This window comes from Molothrus aeneus, chromosome 30, assembly GCF_037042795.1.
Source record: "Molothrus aeneus isolate 106 chromosome 30, BPBGC_Maene_1.0, whole genome shotgun sequence".
NCBI classification, from domain to species: Eukaryota; Metazoa; Chordata; class Aves; order Passeriformes; family Icteridae; genus Molothrus; species Molothrus aeneus.
This window is the reverse complement of record NC_089675.1, coordinates 2,601,251-2,618,008: the sequence shown is the minus strand read 5'-3', so window position 1 is coordinate 2,618,008 and position 16,758 is coordinate 2,601,251. Positions and strand designations below refer to the sequence as shown.

The 16,758-nt window shown below is 67.3% G+C and overlaps 3 protein-coding genes across 3 annotated transcripts; 1 reads left to right on the top strand and 2 right to left on the bottom strand.

The window, feature by feature from the left end:
* Positions 1-404: 404 nt before the first annotated feature.
* On the bottom strand, positions 405-4,694 carry TSFM (Ts translation elongation factor, mitochondrial). The gene is made up of 6 exons (XM_066567658.1): positions 4,653-4,694; positions 4,053-4,184; positions 2,753-2,881; positions 2,567-2,674; positions 1,575-1,659; positions 405-968 (listed from the first exon to the last, which is right to left on the bottom strand). Exons 1-6 carry the CDS (start codon positions 4,692-4,694, stop codon positions 535-537), a joined length of 930 nt encoding a protein of 309 aa, XP_066423755.1. The 3' UTR covers positions 405-534.
* Positions 4,695-5,469: 775 nt separating this feature from the next.
* Positions 5,470-7,401, bottom strand: EEF1AKMT3 (EEF1A lysine methyltransferase 3). Its single transcript, XM_066567723.1, has 3 exons — positions 7,132-7,401; positions 6,498-6,609; positions 5,470-5,921 (listed from the first exon to the last, which is right to left on the bottom strand). The coding sequence occupies exons 1-3, from the start codon at positions 7,399-7,401 to the stop codon at positions 5,488-5,490; spliced, it is 816 nt and encodes a 271-aa protein (XP_066423820.1). The 3' UTR covers positions 5,470-5,487.
* A 3,130-nt stretch (positions 7,402-10,531) lies between these two features.
* Positions 10,532-16,522, top strand: METTL1 (methyltransferase 1, tRNA methylguanosine). The gene is made up of 6 exons (XM_066567689.1): positions 10,532-10,662; positions 11,029-11,159; positions 11,791-11,975; positions 13,033-13,146; positions 15,350-15,451; positions 16,397-16,522. The coding sequence occupies exons 1-6, from the start codon at positions 10,556-10,558 to the stop codon at positions 16,520-16,522; spliced, it is 765 nt and encodes a 254-aa protein (XP_066423786.1). The 5' UTR covers positions 10,532-10,555.
* Positions 16,523-16,758: the final 236 nt, after the last annotated feature.

Here is a 16,758-nt window from a genome sequence, read left to right as displayed (position 1 = left end):
GGGTGTCAGGATGGGATGGGGGTGTCAGGACGGGATGGGGGTGTCAGGACGGGATGGGGGTGTCAGAGTCAGGATGGGGGTGTCAGGGTGGGGTGGGGTGTCAGGGTGGGATGGGGGTGTCAGGATGGGATGGGGTGTCAGGGTGGGATGGGGGTGTCAGGATGGGATGGGGGTGCCCCCCAGCTGTGCCCCCCATTGCCGCTCCCCCATTGGGGTCGGGCTCTTTGGGGTCTGAGCCCTTTTTGTGTGGATTTCCCATTAAAACCCTGCGAGGGGGGGGGGGTGTCCCTGGGGGAGGTCGGGGGTACAGGGGGGGGTTGGGGGTGCAGGGGGGGTTGGGGAGCATTCCCTGGGGGAGGGGCAGGGTGGGGGATCTCGGGGTCCCCCACAAAACACCCAGCCTGGATCTTCTGCACCTTTATTCAGCCTCCCCCCCACACCTGGGGGGGCTCTCGCTGCCCCAGCCTGGCCTGGGGTGCATGGGGGGGTCTGTGTGTCCCCCCCAGTGCCTGAACCCCCCCCGAGCCACATCCCTCAGCCTGGGGGGGCAGAGGCCTCCCGGGGGGGCTCCTGGGGGGGCTCCTCCCCGCACTGGAAGCGCAGGAAATCCCAGACCTGGAGCCCCCCCCTTTCCCGCAGGTACCGGCCCAGGGGCACCCCCGGCTCCAGGAGGGTCCCCTGGGCCAGCAGCCGCGTCTCGCTGTCACCTCCCAGCTCGTCCTCGGGGGTCCCCAGGGCGGTGGGGGCCATGCCCACCACGTGCTGGGCCACCCTGCGCCCCAGCTCGCGCAGCTCGGCCGGGGGGGGCCCCGGGCCCGGCCCCCCGCAAGCCACCAGCGCCCCATAGGTGCCCATGGCCACGGCGGGCCCGGGGGGCACCCAGCCGTGGGCATAGGTGGCCACAAAGCCCCCGGGGGGGGCACGGAGCCACCCGGCCCGGCGCAGAGCCAAACGCTCGCCCAGGCGGCCTGGGGGGGACAGGGACAGAGGGGGGGAAACGTCAGCACCCCCAAAAATGGGGAGGAGGGAGGTCGTGGAGAGGTCACAGAGAGAGGGATTCCCCCCCCACACACACACACACAAAAAGGGTCCTGGAGCAGCCAGAGCCCAGCCCAGGGACCCCAGGGAACAGCCCAGGGTGGAGGGCCTGGCACAGGGACTGGGAGCACTGGGGAAACTGGGAGGGGCACTGGGAGTACTGGGGAGAGGCACTGGGGACACTGGGGAGGGCACTGGAACTGTCAGGCTCTGGGGAAACTGGGGGCACTGGGAGGGGCACTGGGAGTATCAGGTTCTGGGGGAACTGGGGGCATTGGGGGCACTGGGATGTACTGGGAGGGGCATTGGGCACACTGGGATGTACTGGGAGAGGCGCTGGGGGCACTGGGAGGGGCACTGGGAGTATCAGGTTCTGGGGGAACTGGGAGCACTGGGACTGGCAGGCACTGGGGACACTGGAGGGAGGCACAGGGGGCACTGGGATCTACTGGGAGGGGCATTGGGGGCACTGGGAGGGGCACTGGGCACACTGGGATGTACTGGGCAGGGAACTGGGATGTACTGGGGGCACTCACCCATGGCCAGTGCCAGGTGCTCGCTCAGCAGGTCCCCCCCGTCCGCTGCCCGCACCTGGGCCAGCTCCTCCTCTGGCAGCAGGAGCTGGGGAGAGGGGTCAGAGGGGCACCCCGACAGCCCTGGCACCCCAAACACCCCCAAAACCACCCCGAACACCCCCAAACCCTGCCCCAACAGCCCTGGCACCCCAAACCCTGGCCCTGGCACCCCAAAACCCTGCCCTGCACCCCCAAAATCACCCCTAACACCCCCAACCCCTGCCACAAGAGCCCCAAACCCTGCCCCAACAGCCCTGGCACCCCCAAACCCTGCCCCTGGCACCCCCAAACACTGCCCAAACACCCCCAAATCCTGCCCCAACAGCCCTGGCACCCCCAAACCCTGCCCCATCATCCCCAAAACAAACCTCAACACCCCTAAACTCTGCCCCAACCCCCCCTGGGACCCCCAAACCCTGCCCCAACACCCCCAAACACCCCTAAATTCTACCCCAACACCCCCAAACCCTGCCCCAACACCCCCAAACCTTGCCCCAACATTCTACCCCATTCTACCTTGCCCCAACACCCCCAAACCCTGCCCCAACACCCCCAAACACACCTAAATTCTACCCCAACACCCCCAAACCCTGCCCAATACCCCCAAACCTTGCCCCTAAATTCTACCCCAACACCCCCAAACCCTTGCCCCTAAATTCTACCCCAACACTCCCAAACCCTGCTCCAACACCCCCAAAACCTCCCCCAACCCCCTGGCACCCTCAAACCCTGCCCCAACACACCTGGCACCTCTCCCCTAACACATCTGGCACCCCTAATCCCTGCCCCAAAAACCCCCAAACCCTGCTCCAACACCCTTGGCACCCCCAAAACTTCCCCTAACACACCCGGCACCCCATATTCCCCCAACAACCCAACACCATCTGTGCCACCCCAACTCCCCCAAGACCCCCAAACGCCCTGGCTGCCCAAAGCCCCCCCTGGCTGCCCACCTTGGTGCCCAAGGCCCCCTGGCAGTGCCCCAGGACCCCCCTGGCCGCCATCTCCACCAGCTGCTGGAAGTCGGGGGTCCGCGCCACGAAATCCGTCTCGCAGTTCACCTGGGGGGACACGGTGACCCTGGGGACACAGAGACCCCCAGGGGGGACACAGGGACCCCCAGACCCCCCCTCACTCACCTCCACCATGACAGCGGCCGAGCCCTCGCTCAGGATCCCCACGAGCCCCTCCCGGGCCCGGGCAGCCCCAGGGGCAGCGGCTCGGGCCCAGCCCCGGCGGCGCGACTCAGCCTCGAGCCAGGCCTCAGCCTGGGGGACATGGGGGGGACAGGGCCAACTCAGTGTCCCCAGCACTGCCAGGGCCACCCCAGCACTGCCAGGGTCACCTCAGCACTGCCAGGGCCACCCCAGCACTGCCAGGGTCACCTCAGCACTGACAGGGACACCCAATGTCCCGCAGCACTGACAGGGTCAACTCAGTGTCCCCAGCACTGCCAGGGTCAACTCAGTGTCCCCAGCACTGCCAGGGTCACCCAATGTCCCCCAGCACTGACAGGGTCACCCCAATGTCTCCCAGCACTGACAAGGCCATCCCAGTGTGTCCCCAGCACTGACAGGGTCACCCAATGTCCCCCCGTAGTGACAGGGTCACTCCAGCACTGACAGGGCCACCCAATGTCCCCTGGTAGTGACAGGGTCACCCCAGCACTAACAGGGTTATCCCAGTGTCCCCAGAACTGACAGGATCACCCCAATGTCACAATCATTGACAGGGTCACCCTAGTACTGCCAAGGTCAGCCCCAGTGTCCCCAGCACTGACAGGGCCATCCCAGTGTGTCCCCAGAACTGACAGGGTCACCCCAGTGTCCCCCAGCATTGACAGGGTCACCCCAGTACTGCCAAGGTCAGCCCCAGTGTCCCCAGCACTAACAGGGGTCACCCCAGCACTGACAGGGTCACCCCAATGTCCCCATCACCACCCCTCAGCCTGGGTAGGACACAGGGAGGGGCACAGACCAGACCCAACCCTGCTGCCCTCCCACCCTCTGGTCCTGGTGCCCCAAAGCCCCCCTGCCCCAGGGACTCCTTATCCCAAATCCCCCTGCCCCAAAGACCCCCTGTTCCAGGGGACCCCCTGCCCCAAACAGCCCCTTCCCCAAAGATCTCCTGTCCCAGGCACCTCCTTCCCCAGGGTCCCCCTGTGCCAGGGACCCTCTGCCCCTGGGACCCCTTCCCCAAAAACCACCTGCCCCAGGGACCCCCTGTCCCAAAGAGCCCCTTCCCCAGGGACCCCCTGCCCCAAAAACCGCCTGCCCCAGGGACCCTCTTCCCCAAAGACCCCCCTGTGCCAGGCACCCCCTGCCCCAAACAGCCCCTTCCCCAAGGGCCCTCTGCGACCCCCAGAGTCCCCCCTGCTCCCCATCCCCCTCCTGGCCCCGTGTCCCCCCAGGTGTCCCCCCGTGTCCCCCGTTGCCGCACCTGCCGCAGGTCGCCCCCCGCCCGCTCCAGCGCCTCCCGGCAGCGCATCACGGGCTGCCCGGTGCGCGCCCGCAGCTCCCGCAGCTCCCGCAGCGCCGGCGGGGCCGCGCTCAGCCAGCGGCCCGGGGGGGCCTGCGGGGCACGGGGGGGTCACGGACGGGCCTCAGGGGGGGGGCCCGAGGGGTGCGGGATGGGTACGGGGAGGGCCCGGTATGGCGGGGGGTGGGGGGGGGGTACCGGAGGGAGGGTGGGGAAGAGCAGAGCGGTGGCGGGGGCCGATCGGGGATGGGCTGGGGGGTCCCGGGGCTGGGAGGGTCCCGGCGTTCCCGGTGGTGCCGGGACATGGGGTCCCGGGGCTGGGGTTCCCGGGGGTCCCAGGGCTGGGGTTCCCAGGGGTCTCGGGGCTAGGGGTCCGGGGACTGGGGGTTCCCGTGGGTCCCGGAGGTCCCGATGGTCCCAGTGCTAGGGGTCCCGGGGTTCCCGGTGATCCCAGGGCTGGGGAGTCCCGGTGGTCCCGGCGGTCCCAGGGCTGGGGGTCCCCGGGTTCCCGGTGATCCCGGGGGGCTGGGGTTCTGGGGGTCCCGGGGGTCCCGGTCTCACCCGCGCCGCCCCCCCGAGCGCGCCCAGCGCCGCGCGCTGCATCCCGGCCTGCCCGTGGCGCGCCGCGTGACGTCACGCCACACCGGGCAGTGACGGCTCCGCGCTACGGGCGCCGGGAAGGGTCAGGGCGCGGGGCCACGATTGGCTGCCGCGTGTGTGTGACGTCACACAGGCGACACGGAGGCGCGGGATTGGCTGAGGGGAATTGAGGGGGGCTCGAAATGCCCCGCCCCCCGAACCACCCCCCGCACCCGAGAGACCCCCAGCCCTCACAGACCCCAGACCCTCAGAGACCCTCAGAGACCCCCGGCCCTCATAAACCCTAGACCCTCACGAACCCCCACAGACCACCCCTGACCTTCACAGCCGCCCCAGCCTCAAAGACCCCCGACCCTCAAAAAGCCCCTGACCCTCACTGACACCCCCCGACCCTCACAGACCCCCCCTGATCCTCACAGACTCCCCACAGCCTCAGAGACCCCCGACCCCCCCTGGCCCTCACAGATCCCCCGACCCCCACAGATCCCCGGCCCTCACAAAGCCCCCGGCCCTCACAGACCCCAGACCCTCACAAACCCCCCCAGCCTCACAGACACCCCGCCCTCCCACCCACTCAGACTGCCCTGACCGTCACAGACCCCCCTGGCCCTTACAGAACCCCCAACCTCACAGACCCCAGCCCCTCACACACACCCCCAACCTCACAGACCCCTGACCCTCACAGACCCCCGATCCTCACAGACCCCCACACCCTATCCAGTCCTCCCGGCCTGTCCCCCTCCCCAAACCCCCTCCAAATCACACACAGAGCCTGAACTGCGACCCTCGGCACCATTTAATCTCCGGTAAGGGACCCCAGGCCAGGCCTGCCCTGCTCCGGGGCTCCGTCCCTTGGGGTGACCGCGTAGATCTCGATGTCCCGCTCGGGCTCCCGCCGCAGCAGCCGCACCCCGAAGAAGGGCGGCAGCAGCTGCCGGAAGAAGCGGGCGGCCCCGGCCTCGCCGCCGCGCAGGCGGGCGCTGAGCAGCGCCTGGGCCGGCGGCACCAGCAGGTGCCGCAGGGTGCCCAGCAGCGGAGCGAAGGAGCGGGGGTCGTACACGATGTCGGAGCCCAGGATGAGGTGGAATTTGGGCGGGAAGCGGCGCTGGTCGCGGCCCCAGCGCAGCGCCCGCACCCGCGGCCCCGCCGCGCTCCCCGGGAAGTTGAGCCGAGCGTTCTCCCGGAGCTGCGGCAGCGCCGGCGGCCGGTCCGTGAGCGTCACCTCGGCCCCTGCAGGGCAGCGCGGCCGTCAGAGGGTACAGCCCCCCGGTAACCCCCCCAGAACACAATTAACGGTGGGTCAGTGGGTGGGTCATCCCTGGGACCCCCACCCCAAAATCACAGTAAAGCCCCCTGAGCCAGAATGAGGAACACCCTCTCAGAGCCCCCACCCCAAAATCCCAATAAATCCCCCCACATCCCATAAAACCCTGAGCCAGAGTAAGAAACACCCCCTGGGACCCCCCAATCCCAAAACCACAGTAAAACCCCTGAGCCACAGTGAGGAACATCCCTTTGGAACCCCATCCAAAAATCCCAGTAAACCCCCGCCCATATCCCATAAAACCCTGAGCCACAGTGAAGAACACCCCCACTGGATCTCCCCAATCCCTCCCCGACCCCAATAAACCCCGAACCCAAAGGTGGGGGGACAGGGGGTAACCACCCGTGGCCCCCCCAGATCCCAATAAACTCTAGGGCTGCTCACACCAGTTTCCAGTTCTGTACTGGCTGGGGGAACGGGGATCCCCCCACCCACGGGTGTCCCCCACAGGTGTCCCCCCACCCCTCGCGTGCCCCCCGTACCCAGCATGGCAGCGAAGATGCCCACGATGCCGGTACCGGCCCCCAGCTCCAGCACCCGCTGCCCCGCCAGCTCCAGGTTCTGCTCGCCCAGGAACCGGCACAGGGACAGGGCCTGGGGGGGCACAGAGGGGACACTGGGGGGGGGGACCCAGCCCATGGGAGACCCTCCGAATCCCAAAGCCCCCCCACCGCTTCTTCTTGTGCCCCCAGGGTCCCCCCGGTCCTCCCACGGCCACCGCGGTGCCCCCCGAGCGGCCACCACGGCCCGGGATGCCCAGGGTGCCCATTCCCGGTGCCCCCTCCGGTGTTCCCCATTCACCCCATGACTCGGTAGCCCCCACCCCAATCACGCATCGCTCCCGCTGCCCACCGTGGTGTCACCCCCCGGTACCCCCGTTCTCTTGGGGTCCCCCATTGCCCATCCCTCCTGCCACCCCCGGGATGTCCCGTGTGTCCCTCCCGGGATCTCCCGCCACCCCATCACTCCCGGTACGCCCGGGATGTCACCTCCCCGCTCCCGGCTGTCCCCGACAGCCCCGTACCCGCGAGATCCCCCGGCTTCCCCATCACCCGCTGTCCCCCGGGATGTCACCCACAGCCCCGGGATTTCCCCCGCGGTCCCGGTGCCGCTCACCGCCTCCCAGACGGCCCCGGCGGGCCCGAGCCGCGGCCCGTGGTGCTCGGCGATGTGCAGGACGCGCCCGCACAGCCGGAACCGGCGCCGCTCCGGGAAGAACTCGGAGAAGAGCTCGGGGTCCCGGGGGAACACGGCCCGCAGCGCCGCTTCTGCTTCTTCTCCTTGCTCCTCTTCCTCTTCCTCTTCCTCTTCCTCTTCCTCTTCCCCGTTCTCTTCCTCCTCCTCCCGCCCCCCCCCGGTCCCCACGTGGCACCCGGGCGCCGCCATCGTGGAAGGGGCGGGGCCAGGTCGAGCCCCCCGAACCTGATTGGTCAATCCAGTTAAGTCACGCCCCCCTGCAGGTGATGGGGCCCTGCCCACGGCGCGCGCTCTGTCCCGGCCCCCGCGGTCCCGCGGGCGGGGGGGGGTCGGTGTTCCCCGCTGTCCCCTTCCCCATCCCGGTGTCCCTCAATGTCCCTGGATGTCCCCCGATATCCCTCGGTGTCCCCGGGTGTTCCCCAGCATCCCTCAATGACCCCCGATATCCCCCGGTCTTCCCCGGTGTCTCCCAATGTCCCGCGGTGTCCCCCCCGATAGCCCCCGGTGTCTCTCGGTGTCCCCCGATGTCTCTGTATGTCCCCCGATATCCCCCGGTGTCTCCCAATGTCCCCCAATATCCCCCGGTGTCCCCTTCACCATCCCAGTGTCCGCCAATGTCCCCCGGTGTCCCCCAGTGTTCTCCGGTGTCCCTCAGTGTCCCTCAGTGTCCCTCAATGTCCCCCGATATCCCCCGCTGTCCCCCGCCTCACCCCCGTGTCCCATCCCATATCCCCGTGTCCCCTGCTAGGTCCCTGCTGTCCCTTGACCTGTCCCTTCCCCATCCTGGTGTCCCCTCCCGTCCCTTGGTGTCCCCTGCCATGTTGCCCTGTCCCCTTCTCCATCACAACGTCCTGTGGTGTCCCCAGTGTCCCCTGCCCCATCCCACTGTCCCCTGTCCCATCCCACTGTCCCCTTCCCCCCTGCCCTTGGTGGCTGCCGTCCCCAGGCCATCCCTGGACACCCCATGTCCCCTGTCCTGCCCCACCCCTGGTGTCCCCTGGCTCTCCATCCCTGTCCCCAGTGTCACCCCAGCAGTCCCTCCAGGGGTTCTTCTCAATGCCACCACCTGTCCCTGTCCCAGTGCCACCAGTGCCACTGGTATCACCACAGCCCTGGGGCCCTGATGTCCCTGATGCCAGTGTCCTCAGTTCCTGCTGTCCATGTCCCTGTCACACCCATGTCCCTGTCACATCCATGTCCCTGTCCCACCTGTGTCCCTACTGTCCATGTCCCTGTCACACCCGGGTCCCTGTCACATCTCTGTCCCCAATCCCTGTGTCTCTGTCCCCAATCCCTGTGTCTCTGTCACATCTGTGTCCCTGTCGCACCTGTGTCCCCAATTCCCATGTCCCTGTCACACTGGTGTCCCTGCTGTCCATGTCCTTATCCCACCCGTGTCCCTCCTGTCCGTGATCCTGTCCCATCTATGTCCCAAGTCACCGTGTCCCTGTCATACTCGTGTCCCTGTTGTCCATGTCCCTGCTGTCCGTGTCCCTGCTGTCTGTGTCCCTGTCCCACCCGTGTCCCTGTCCCCATGCCCCTGTTCCCCTGGTGTCCCTGTCACACACATGTCCCTGCTGTCTGTGTCCTGTCACACCTGTGTCCCCAGTCCCCGTGTCCCTGCTGTCCATGTCCCTGTCCCTGTGTCCCTGTCCCACCCATGTCCCTGTCCCCATGTCCCTGTTCCCCTGGTGTCCCTGTCACACCCATGTCCCTGCTGTCTGTGTCCTGTCCCCGTGTCCTTGTCCCACCTGTGTCCCTGTTCCCCTGGTGTCCCTGTCACACCCATGTCCCTGCTGTCTGTGTCCTGTCCCCGTGTCCCTGTCCCACCCGTGTCCCTGTTCCCCTGGTGTCCCTTTCCCCTGCCATTCCTTTGTCCCCATGTCCCCAACCCTGGTGCCTTGCCCATCGTGTACCTGTCCCCATGTCCCTCATCCTGATGTCCCTGGTGCCACCGCACGGGTATGACGGACGTGTCCTCGGTGCCACTGTGCGGGGTGTCCCAGACCCGTCCCCGGTGCCACCGTGAGAGTGTCCCGGACCCGCCTCTGGTGCCACCGTGCGGGTGTCCCGGACCCGCCCCCGGTGCCACCAGCGCGGTTGTCACAGTCCTGTCCCCGGTGCCACCCGAGCCGGGCTCCCCGGGCTCCCGGTGACCGGGGCTGAGGGGTGACCCCGGGGTAATGAACAACTCGCCCCGACCCCCCCGGTCCCCCCCGTGTCCCCTCCGTGTCCCCCCCGGGACCCCCCGCGCAGCCGCGTCACCGCCTGCGTCACTGGGTTAATGTGGCCCCGGGGGACACCGGGGGGGCAGCGCTGGGGCAGAGCGACCCGGGGGGAGTCACGGGGACCGGGGGGGTCAGAGCGACCCGGGGGGGTCACAGGGACCGGGGGGTCAGAGCGACCCGGGGGGGTCACAGACACCGGGGGGGTCAGAGCGACCCGGGGGGGTCACAGCGCTGGGGGAGGGGTCGGTCCCCGCGTTCCCCCGTGCCCCGGGCCGGGACCCCCGCCCGGAGCCGTTCCGGGCAGCCCCAGAGGGACCGGCCAGGACGGGAAGGGACCGGCCGGGAAGGGACGGGATGGGAATGGACGGGCGGCTCCGGCCCCACATTGCTCAACCCCCCCGACACCCCCGGGGGTTCCCGGAACTCGCCCCCGGTCTGGCCGCAGCCGAATTCCCCAAACGGCCCCGAGCGGGAAGAGCCCGCGGAGGGGGGGACTGGGGGGACTGGGAGCGCTGGGGGGAATTGGGAGCACTGAGGGGACTGGGTGGACTAGGATCCCTGGGGGCGCTGGGGGGATTAGGAACACTGGGAGCGTTGGGGACACTGGGAACACTGGAAGCGTTGGGAGGACTGGGAGTCCTGGGAGCACTGGAGGGACTGGGGAGGGGGGGGGCACCAGGGGGCACTGGAAGAACTTGAGAGGACTCGAGGGGTTTGGGGTACTAGGGGGCATCAGGGGGCACTGGGACCACTGGGAGGAACTGGGAGCACTGGGGAGGGGCACTGGGGGGGTCTTGGAGCACTGAGAGCACTGGCAGCGCTGGGAGAATTGGGGGCACTGGGAGCACTGGGAAGGGCACTGGGGGCGCTGGGGAGGGGCACTGGCAGCACTGGGGGACACTGGGGGGGCACTGGGAGCACTGGGGGGCACTGGTTATACTGGGAGCACTGGGGGGGCACTGGGAGCACTGGTTGTACTGGGAGCACTGGTTGTACTGGGCCACCAGGGGGCGCTGTCACTTCCAGGCGGGGCTCGCTCCCCTGACATGTCGCGCATGACGTCACAATCCCGCGCCGCTCAGTGACGTCACTGTAACGCGCCGCGTGGTGCCGGCATGGCAGCGGCCGAGGAGAAGGAGGAGGAGGCGGCGGTGCCGCCACAGAAACGCTTCTACCGACAGCGCGCGCACTCGAACCCGCTGGCCGACCACACCCTGTGCTAGTGAGTGCGGGGACCCCCGGGAACCGCCCCGGAACCCCCCCGGAACCTCCCCCGGTAACACCCGCGCCGGGTCCCGGGACCGCCCCAGCGCCCGCGGCGGGACCCCCAGGCCGTGAGGGCCCCGGGACCCCCGTGATGGCCCCTGTGGCACCGCAGTCACCTGGCCGCCCCCAGGAACAGCCGGGCTGGGTCCCCCTGCCCTTGTGTCCCCCCGATGCCCCCTCCGGTTCCTGGGCAGTGACAGCCCCGGTGCCCGCTCCGGTTCCCGGGCAGTCACAGCCCCGGTGCCCGCTCCGGTTCCCGGGCAGTCACAGCCCCGGTGCCCGCTCCGGTTCCCGGGCAGTCACGGTTCCCCGGTGCCCGCAGCCCGTCCCGCCCTCAGGACATGGACTGGGCCTCGCTGTTCCCGAGTTTTTTCCCGCCCGAAGCCCCCCCCGGGACCCCCCCGGCCCGCGTGGAGTTCGCAGATGTGGGGTGCGGCTACGGGGGGCTGCTCGGTGAGCCCGGGCACCGGGGGGCACGGAGGGCACACCGGGGGTGGGCATGGGGGGCTGGGGATGGTCACGGGGGCACTGGGGGCTGCTGGGTGAGCCTGGGGGGCTGGGGGTGGGCACGGGGATTGCGGGTGAGGGGGCACCGGGGGTCAGCATGGGGGTGGGTGAGGGGGCACCGGGGGCTGCGGGTGAGGGGGCACGGGGGGCGAGGCGGGCACGGAGGGGCACAGCCGGGGGCACGGCGGGGTCAGGGTGGGACAGGCGGTGCCGCCGGGGCTCTCTCTGTCTCTTTGTCTGTCTGTCTGTCTGCCTGTCTCCCACCTGGTCTCTCTCTCCCTCTCTCTCCGGGACTCTCACATGGTCTCTCTCTCTCTCTGACCGGGTTTTTCTCTGTCTCTCTCCCCCAGTCTCTCTTTCTCTCACCGGGACTCTCTCCCGGGGCTCCGACCGGGTCTCTCTCTCACCTGGGCTCTTTCTCTCCCCGGTTTCTCTCTCTCTCTGACCGGGTTTCTCTCTCTCTCTCTCTCTCCTCTCTCTCTCCCGCCCGCAGTGGCGCTGTCCGAGCTGTTCCCGGGCTCTCTCTCTCTCTCTCTCTCTCTCTCACCGGGTTTTCCCCTCTCTCTCCCGCCCCCAGTGGCTCTCTCGGAGCTGTTTCCCCACTCTCTGGCGCTGGGTTTGGAGCTGCGGGGGAAGGTGGCCGCGTTCACCCGCGCCAGGATCCGGGCGCTGCGGGCGGCCCAGCCCGGCCGCTTCGGCAACGTGGCCTGCGTGAGGGGCAACGCCATGAAACACCTGCCCCACTTCTTCCTGCGGGGCCAGGTGGGGCTGGGGGGCACAAACCAGCGCTGCTGGGATTGCTGTGTGCCCTGAACCCACCCTGAGAGCCACAAACCCCCAGTGCTGGGATTGCTGTGTGCTCTGAACCCACCACAAACCCAACAGTGCTGGGATTGCTGTGTGCCCTGAACCCACCACAAACCCCCAGTGCTGGGATTGCTGTGTGCTCTGAACCCACCACAAACCCCCAGTGCTGGGATTGCTGTGTGCTCTGAACCCACCACAAACCCCCAGTGCTGGGATTGCTGTGTGCTCTGAACCCACCCTGAGAGCCACAAACCCTCAGTGCTGGGAATTTCTGTGCCCTTTGAGACCTCCCAAAATCCACAGCAAACCCCTTAACACTCCTGGGAATTCCTGTGTCTTCTGAAATCCCCCCAAACCCACAGCAAGCCCCCCAAAGCTTCCTGCATTTTCTGTGTGCTCTGACCCACCCTGAGAGCCCCAAACCCCAACACTCCCACAAATTTCTGTTCTCTGAACCCCACCCCAAAACCCCACAGTCCCTGGGACTTCTGTGTGCTCTGAACCCACCCTGAGAGCCCCCAAAAACCCAACAGTGTTGGGATTTTTGTGTGCTCTGAACCCACCCTGAGAGCCCCCAAACCCTCGGGGCCCTGTGGAACACCTGCCCCCCCCCCTCCTTCCCCTGGGACCCCCTGAACCCCCCTGAACCCCCTCCAAACCCCCCCTGAACGCCCCTCCCCTCCAGGAACACCCCTCAGCCCCCAGGACCCTTCTGGGGGGGAACTGGGCGGCACTGGGGGGGTTTGGGGTGGCACTGGGAGGGTTTCAGGGTGGCACTGGGGGCTGTGGGGTGGCACTGGGGGCTGTGGGGTGGCACTGGGGCACAGGTCCCCCACAACACCCCTTGGACCCCCTTAGGACCCCCCTGCCCATCCCACAGGACCCCCCCATCCCCATTCCCCTGGCCTGAGCTGCACTCACAGGGGGCTTTGGGGGGTCTGGGGGTTTTGGGGGGCAGTGCCAGGGGGTGCTGCCCCCCGTTGGTGCTGACCCCCCATTGGTGCCCCCCCAGCTCTCCAAGCTGTTTTTCCTGTTCCCTGACCCCCATTTCAAGCGCACCAAGCACAAGTGGAGAATCATCAGCCCGGCCATGCTGGCGGAGTACGGCTTCGTGCTGCGGCCTGGGGTGAGACCCCCGACCCCTGAGACCCCCTGAGACCCCCCTGAGACCCCCCTGAACCTCCTGAGACCCCCTGAGCCCTCCTGAAACCCCCCTGAGCTCCTAAATCCCCTGACACACCCTGAAACCCCCCCAAACCCCCTGAGACCCCCTGAGACCCCCCTGAACCTCCTGAGACCCCCCGAAACCCCCCAAACTCCCTGAGACCCCCTGAGCCCTCCTGAAACCCCCCTGAGCTCCTAAATCCCCTGAGACCCCCTGAAACCCCCCTGAACCTCCTGAGACCCCCCTGAGACCCCAAACCCCTGAAACCTCCTGAGACCCTCCTGAGACCCTCCTGAGACCCCCTGAAACCCCCCTGAACCCCTCCTGAACCTCCTGAGCACCCCCAACCCTGAAACTCCCTTGAAACCCCCCCAAACCTCCTGAGACCCCCTGAGCCCCCCCTGAGCTCCTAAACCCCCTGAAACCCCCTGAGCCCTCCTGAACCCCCCTGAACCTCTTGAGCACCCCCAAAAGCCCCTGAGCCCCCCCAAGCCCCCAACCCTGAGACCCCCTGAAACCCCCAAAACCCCCTGGGCCCCCCTGAGCCCCCTCCCCTGAAACCCCCCCAAACCTCCTGAGACCCCCTGAGCCCCCCCTGAAACCTCCCTGAGCCCCCCCCCCCCCAAACCCCCTGAGACCCTTTGAAACCCCCCTGAAACCCCCAAAACCCCTGGGCCCCTCTGAGCCCCCAACCCTGAAACTCCCCTGAAACCCCCCCAAACCTCCTGAGCCCCCCTGAAACCCCCCAGAACCTTCTGAGCCCCCCTGAAACCTCCTGAGCCCCAAACCCCCTGAGCCCCTCAAAGCCCCTGAGTCCCCCTTGCCCCCCCAAACCCTGAGCCCCCCTGAAACCCCCCCAGAAGCTCCTGAGTCCCCCTGAGCCCCCCAACACCCCTGAGCCCCCTGAAACCCCCCCAGAGGTGTCCCTATGGTTTTTGGGTACACAGGGCTTGGGGTACACTCTGGTTTTTGGGGTACACTGTGTTTTCGGGGTGCAGGGCCTGGTGTACACGGTGGTTTTGGGGTACACTCAGTTTTGGGGTACACTCAGTTTTGGGGTGCAGGGCCTGGTGTACACAGTGTTCGGTTTTGGGGTACACTGTTTTGGGGTACCCAGGGCCTGGTGTACCCGGTGTTTTGGGGGTGTCACTGTGTTTCTGGGGGTACACTCTGGTTTTTGGGGTATCACAGTGGTTTTTGGGGTGTCACCATGGTTTTTGGGGTGTCACAGTGGTTTTTGGGGTGTCACCGTGGTTTTTGGGGTACACTGTGGGGTTTTGGGGTGCAGGGCCTGGTGTACACAGGATGTTTTGGGGGTACACTCTGGTTTTGGGGTATCACAGTGGTTTTTGGGGTACACTCTGGTTTTGGGGTGTCACAGTGGTTTTTGGGGTACACTCTGGTTTTTGGGGTGCAGGGCCTGGTGTACACGGTGGTTTTGGGGTGCAGGGCCTGGTGTACACGGTGGTTTTGGGGTACACTCTGGTTTTTGGGGTGCATGGCCTGGTGTACTCGGTGTTTTTGGGGTACACTCTGGGTTTTGGGGTGTCACAGTGGTTTTGGGGTGTCACAGTGGTTTTTGGGGTGCAGGGCCTGGTGTACTCGGTGTTTTTGGGGTACACTCTGGTTTTTGGGGTGCAGGGCCTGGTGTACACGGTGTTTTTGGGGTACACTCTGGTTTTTGGGGTGCAGGGCCTGGTGTACACGGTGTTTTTGGGGTACACTCTGGTTTTTGGGGTGCAGGGCCTGGTGTATTCGGTGTTTTTGGGGTACACTCTGGGTTTTGAGGTGTCACAGTGGTTTTGGGGTGTCACAGTGGTTTTTGGGGTGCAGGTCCTGTTGTACACGGTGTTTTTGGGGTATCACAGTGGTTTTGGGGGTACACTCTGGGTTTTGGGGTGTCACAGTGGTTTTTGGGGTGTCACAGTGGTTTTGGGGTGTCACAGTGATTTTTGGGGTGCAGGGCCTGGTGTACACGGTGTTTTTGGGGTATCACAGTGGTTTTGGGGGTACACTCTGGGTTTTGGGGTGTCACAGTGGTTTTTGGGGTGTCACCGTGGTTTTTGGGGTGTCACAGTGATTTTTGGGGTGCAGGGCCTGGTGTACACGGTGTTTTTGGGGTATCACAGTGGTTTTGGGGTACACTCTGGTTTTTGGGGTGCAGGGCCTGGTGTACACGGTGACAGACGTGCCCGAGCTGCACCAGTGGATGCTGCAGCATTTTGGGGAGCACCCCCTGTTCGAGCCCCTGCCCCCCGCCCAGCTGGTGAGGGCAACTGGGGAAACTGGGGGGAACTGGAGGGAATGGGGGAAATTTGGGCCAGTGGGGGAATTAGGGGGAACTGGGGAGGCACTGGGAGAACTGGGGGGAGTGAACTGGGGGGCACTGAACTGGGGGGAACTGGGAGGAACTGGGGGGCACTGGGGGGCACTGGGGGTTATGGGGTGACCGTGGGGTTATGGGGTGGCACTGGGGGGTTTTGGGGTGGCACTGGGGCGCAGCGGGACCCTCACACAGGGGCAGCGCGGGGCTCACTGGGGATGTGCCTGGTGTCCCGGGCTGGCCCTGACGATGTCCCCCTGCTGTCCCCTCCCTGTCCCACTGTCCCCTCACTGTCCCTGACGCTGTCCCGGTGTCCCCTTGCTGTCTGGTGTCTCCTCGCTGTCCCCTCGCCGTCCGGTGTCCCCGCTGTCCCCCTGGTGTCCCTTCGCTGTCCCGCTGTCTCCTCGCTGTCCTGGTGTCCCGTTGTCCCCGCTGTCCCCTCGCTGTCCCCCCACTGTCCCGGTGTCCCTGACTCTGTCCTGCTGTCCCCTCGCTGTCCGGTGTCCCGGTGTCCCAATGTCCCTGACGCTGTCCTCATGCTGTCCCTCTGTCCCCCGTTGTCCCCACTGTCTCCTCGCTGTCCCCTCGCTGTCCCGGTGTCCCATTGTCCCCGGTGTCCCTGACGCTGTCCCGCTGTCCCCTCGCTGTCCCCCCGCTGTCCCGGTGTCCCCTCTGTCCCCTCGCTGTCCCGGTGTCTCCTCGCTGTCCCGCTGTTCCCCTGTTGTCCCCATTGTCCCCGTTGTCCCCCTGCTGTCCCGGTGTCCCTGACTCTGTCCTGCTGTCCCTTGCTGTCCCCTCGCTGTCCCGCTGTCCCCGGTGTCCCCTCGCTGTCCCGGTGTCCCTGACGCTGTCCCCGCTGTCCCCCCGTTGTCCCCGGGCTGTCCCCAGGCCGCGGACCCGCTGCTGCCGCTGCTGCCGGCGGTGACCGAGGAGGGGCAGCGGGCGCGGCGGGCGGGGCGCCCCCCCAGCACCGCCGTGTTCCGCCGCCGCCCCGACCCCCCCGCGGCGCCGTGACCCCCCCGACCCCCCCCCTTTTTGTAATAAAGTCACAAAATGTCCCCAAGGCTGCTCGGGGGGGGGGGCCCGGTGCCCCAAGCCCGGCCTGGCGCCGGTTCCTGCCTCAGTTTCCCCATCGCAGAAACCCCCGGGGGTGGCGGTGCCGCGCCCCCCCCGCGTCCCGGGGCCTTCCCGGGGCTTCCCGGGGCTGCCGGGCGGGAATTCCCGAGAACCGGGAACGGGGGGAGGGGGGG

What these genes read in the sequence shown, in the direction of transcription:
- TSFM (XM_066567658.1), bottom strand. Translation starts at nt 4,694, where the DNA reads ATGCAGCGCGCGGCGCTGGGCGCGCTCGGGGGGGCGGCGCGG. An exon ending in CGCTCGGGGGGGCGGCGCGG is followed by an intron (nt 4,185 to 4,652) that starts GTGAGACCGGGA and finishes CGTGCCCCGCAG; the next exon opens with GCCCCCCCGGGCCGCTGGCT. An exon ending in GCACCTGGCACTGGCCATGG is followed by an intron (nt 969 to 1,574) that starts GTGAGTGCCCCC and finishes TGTCCCCCCCAG; the next exon opens with GCCGCCTGGGCGAGCGTTTG.
- EEF1AKMT3 (XM_066567723.1), bottom strand. Translation starts at nt 7,401, where the DNA reads ATGGCGGCGCCCGGGTGCCACGTGGGGACCGGGGGGGGGCGGGAGGAG. An exon ending in CCGGGGCCGTCTGGGAGGCG is followed by an intron (nt 6,610 to 7,131) that starts GTGAGCGGCACC and finishes GTGCCCCCCCAG; the next exon opens with GCCCTGTCCCTGTGCCGGTT. An exon ending in CATCTTCGCTGCCATGCTGG is followed by an intron (nt 5,922 to 6,497) that starts GTACGGGGGGCA and finishes GCTGCCCTGCAG; the next exon opens with GGGCCGAGGTGACGCTCACG.
- METTL1 (XM_066567689.1), top strand. Translation starts at nt 10,556, where the DNA reads ATGGCAGCGGCCGAGGAGAAGGAGGAGGAGGCGGCGGTGCCGCCACAG. An exon ending in GCCGACCACACCCTGTGCTA is followed by an intron (nt 10,663 to 11,028) that starts GTGAGTGCGGGG and finishes CGGTGCCCGCAG; the next exon opens with CCCGTCCCGCCCTCAGGACA. An exon ending in GCTTCGTGCTGCGGCCTGGG is followed by an intron (nt 13,147 to 15,349) that starts GTGAGACCCCCG and finishes TTTGGGGTGCAG; the next exon opens with GGCCTGGTGTACACGGTGAC.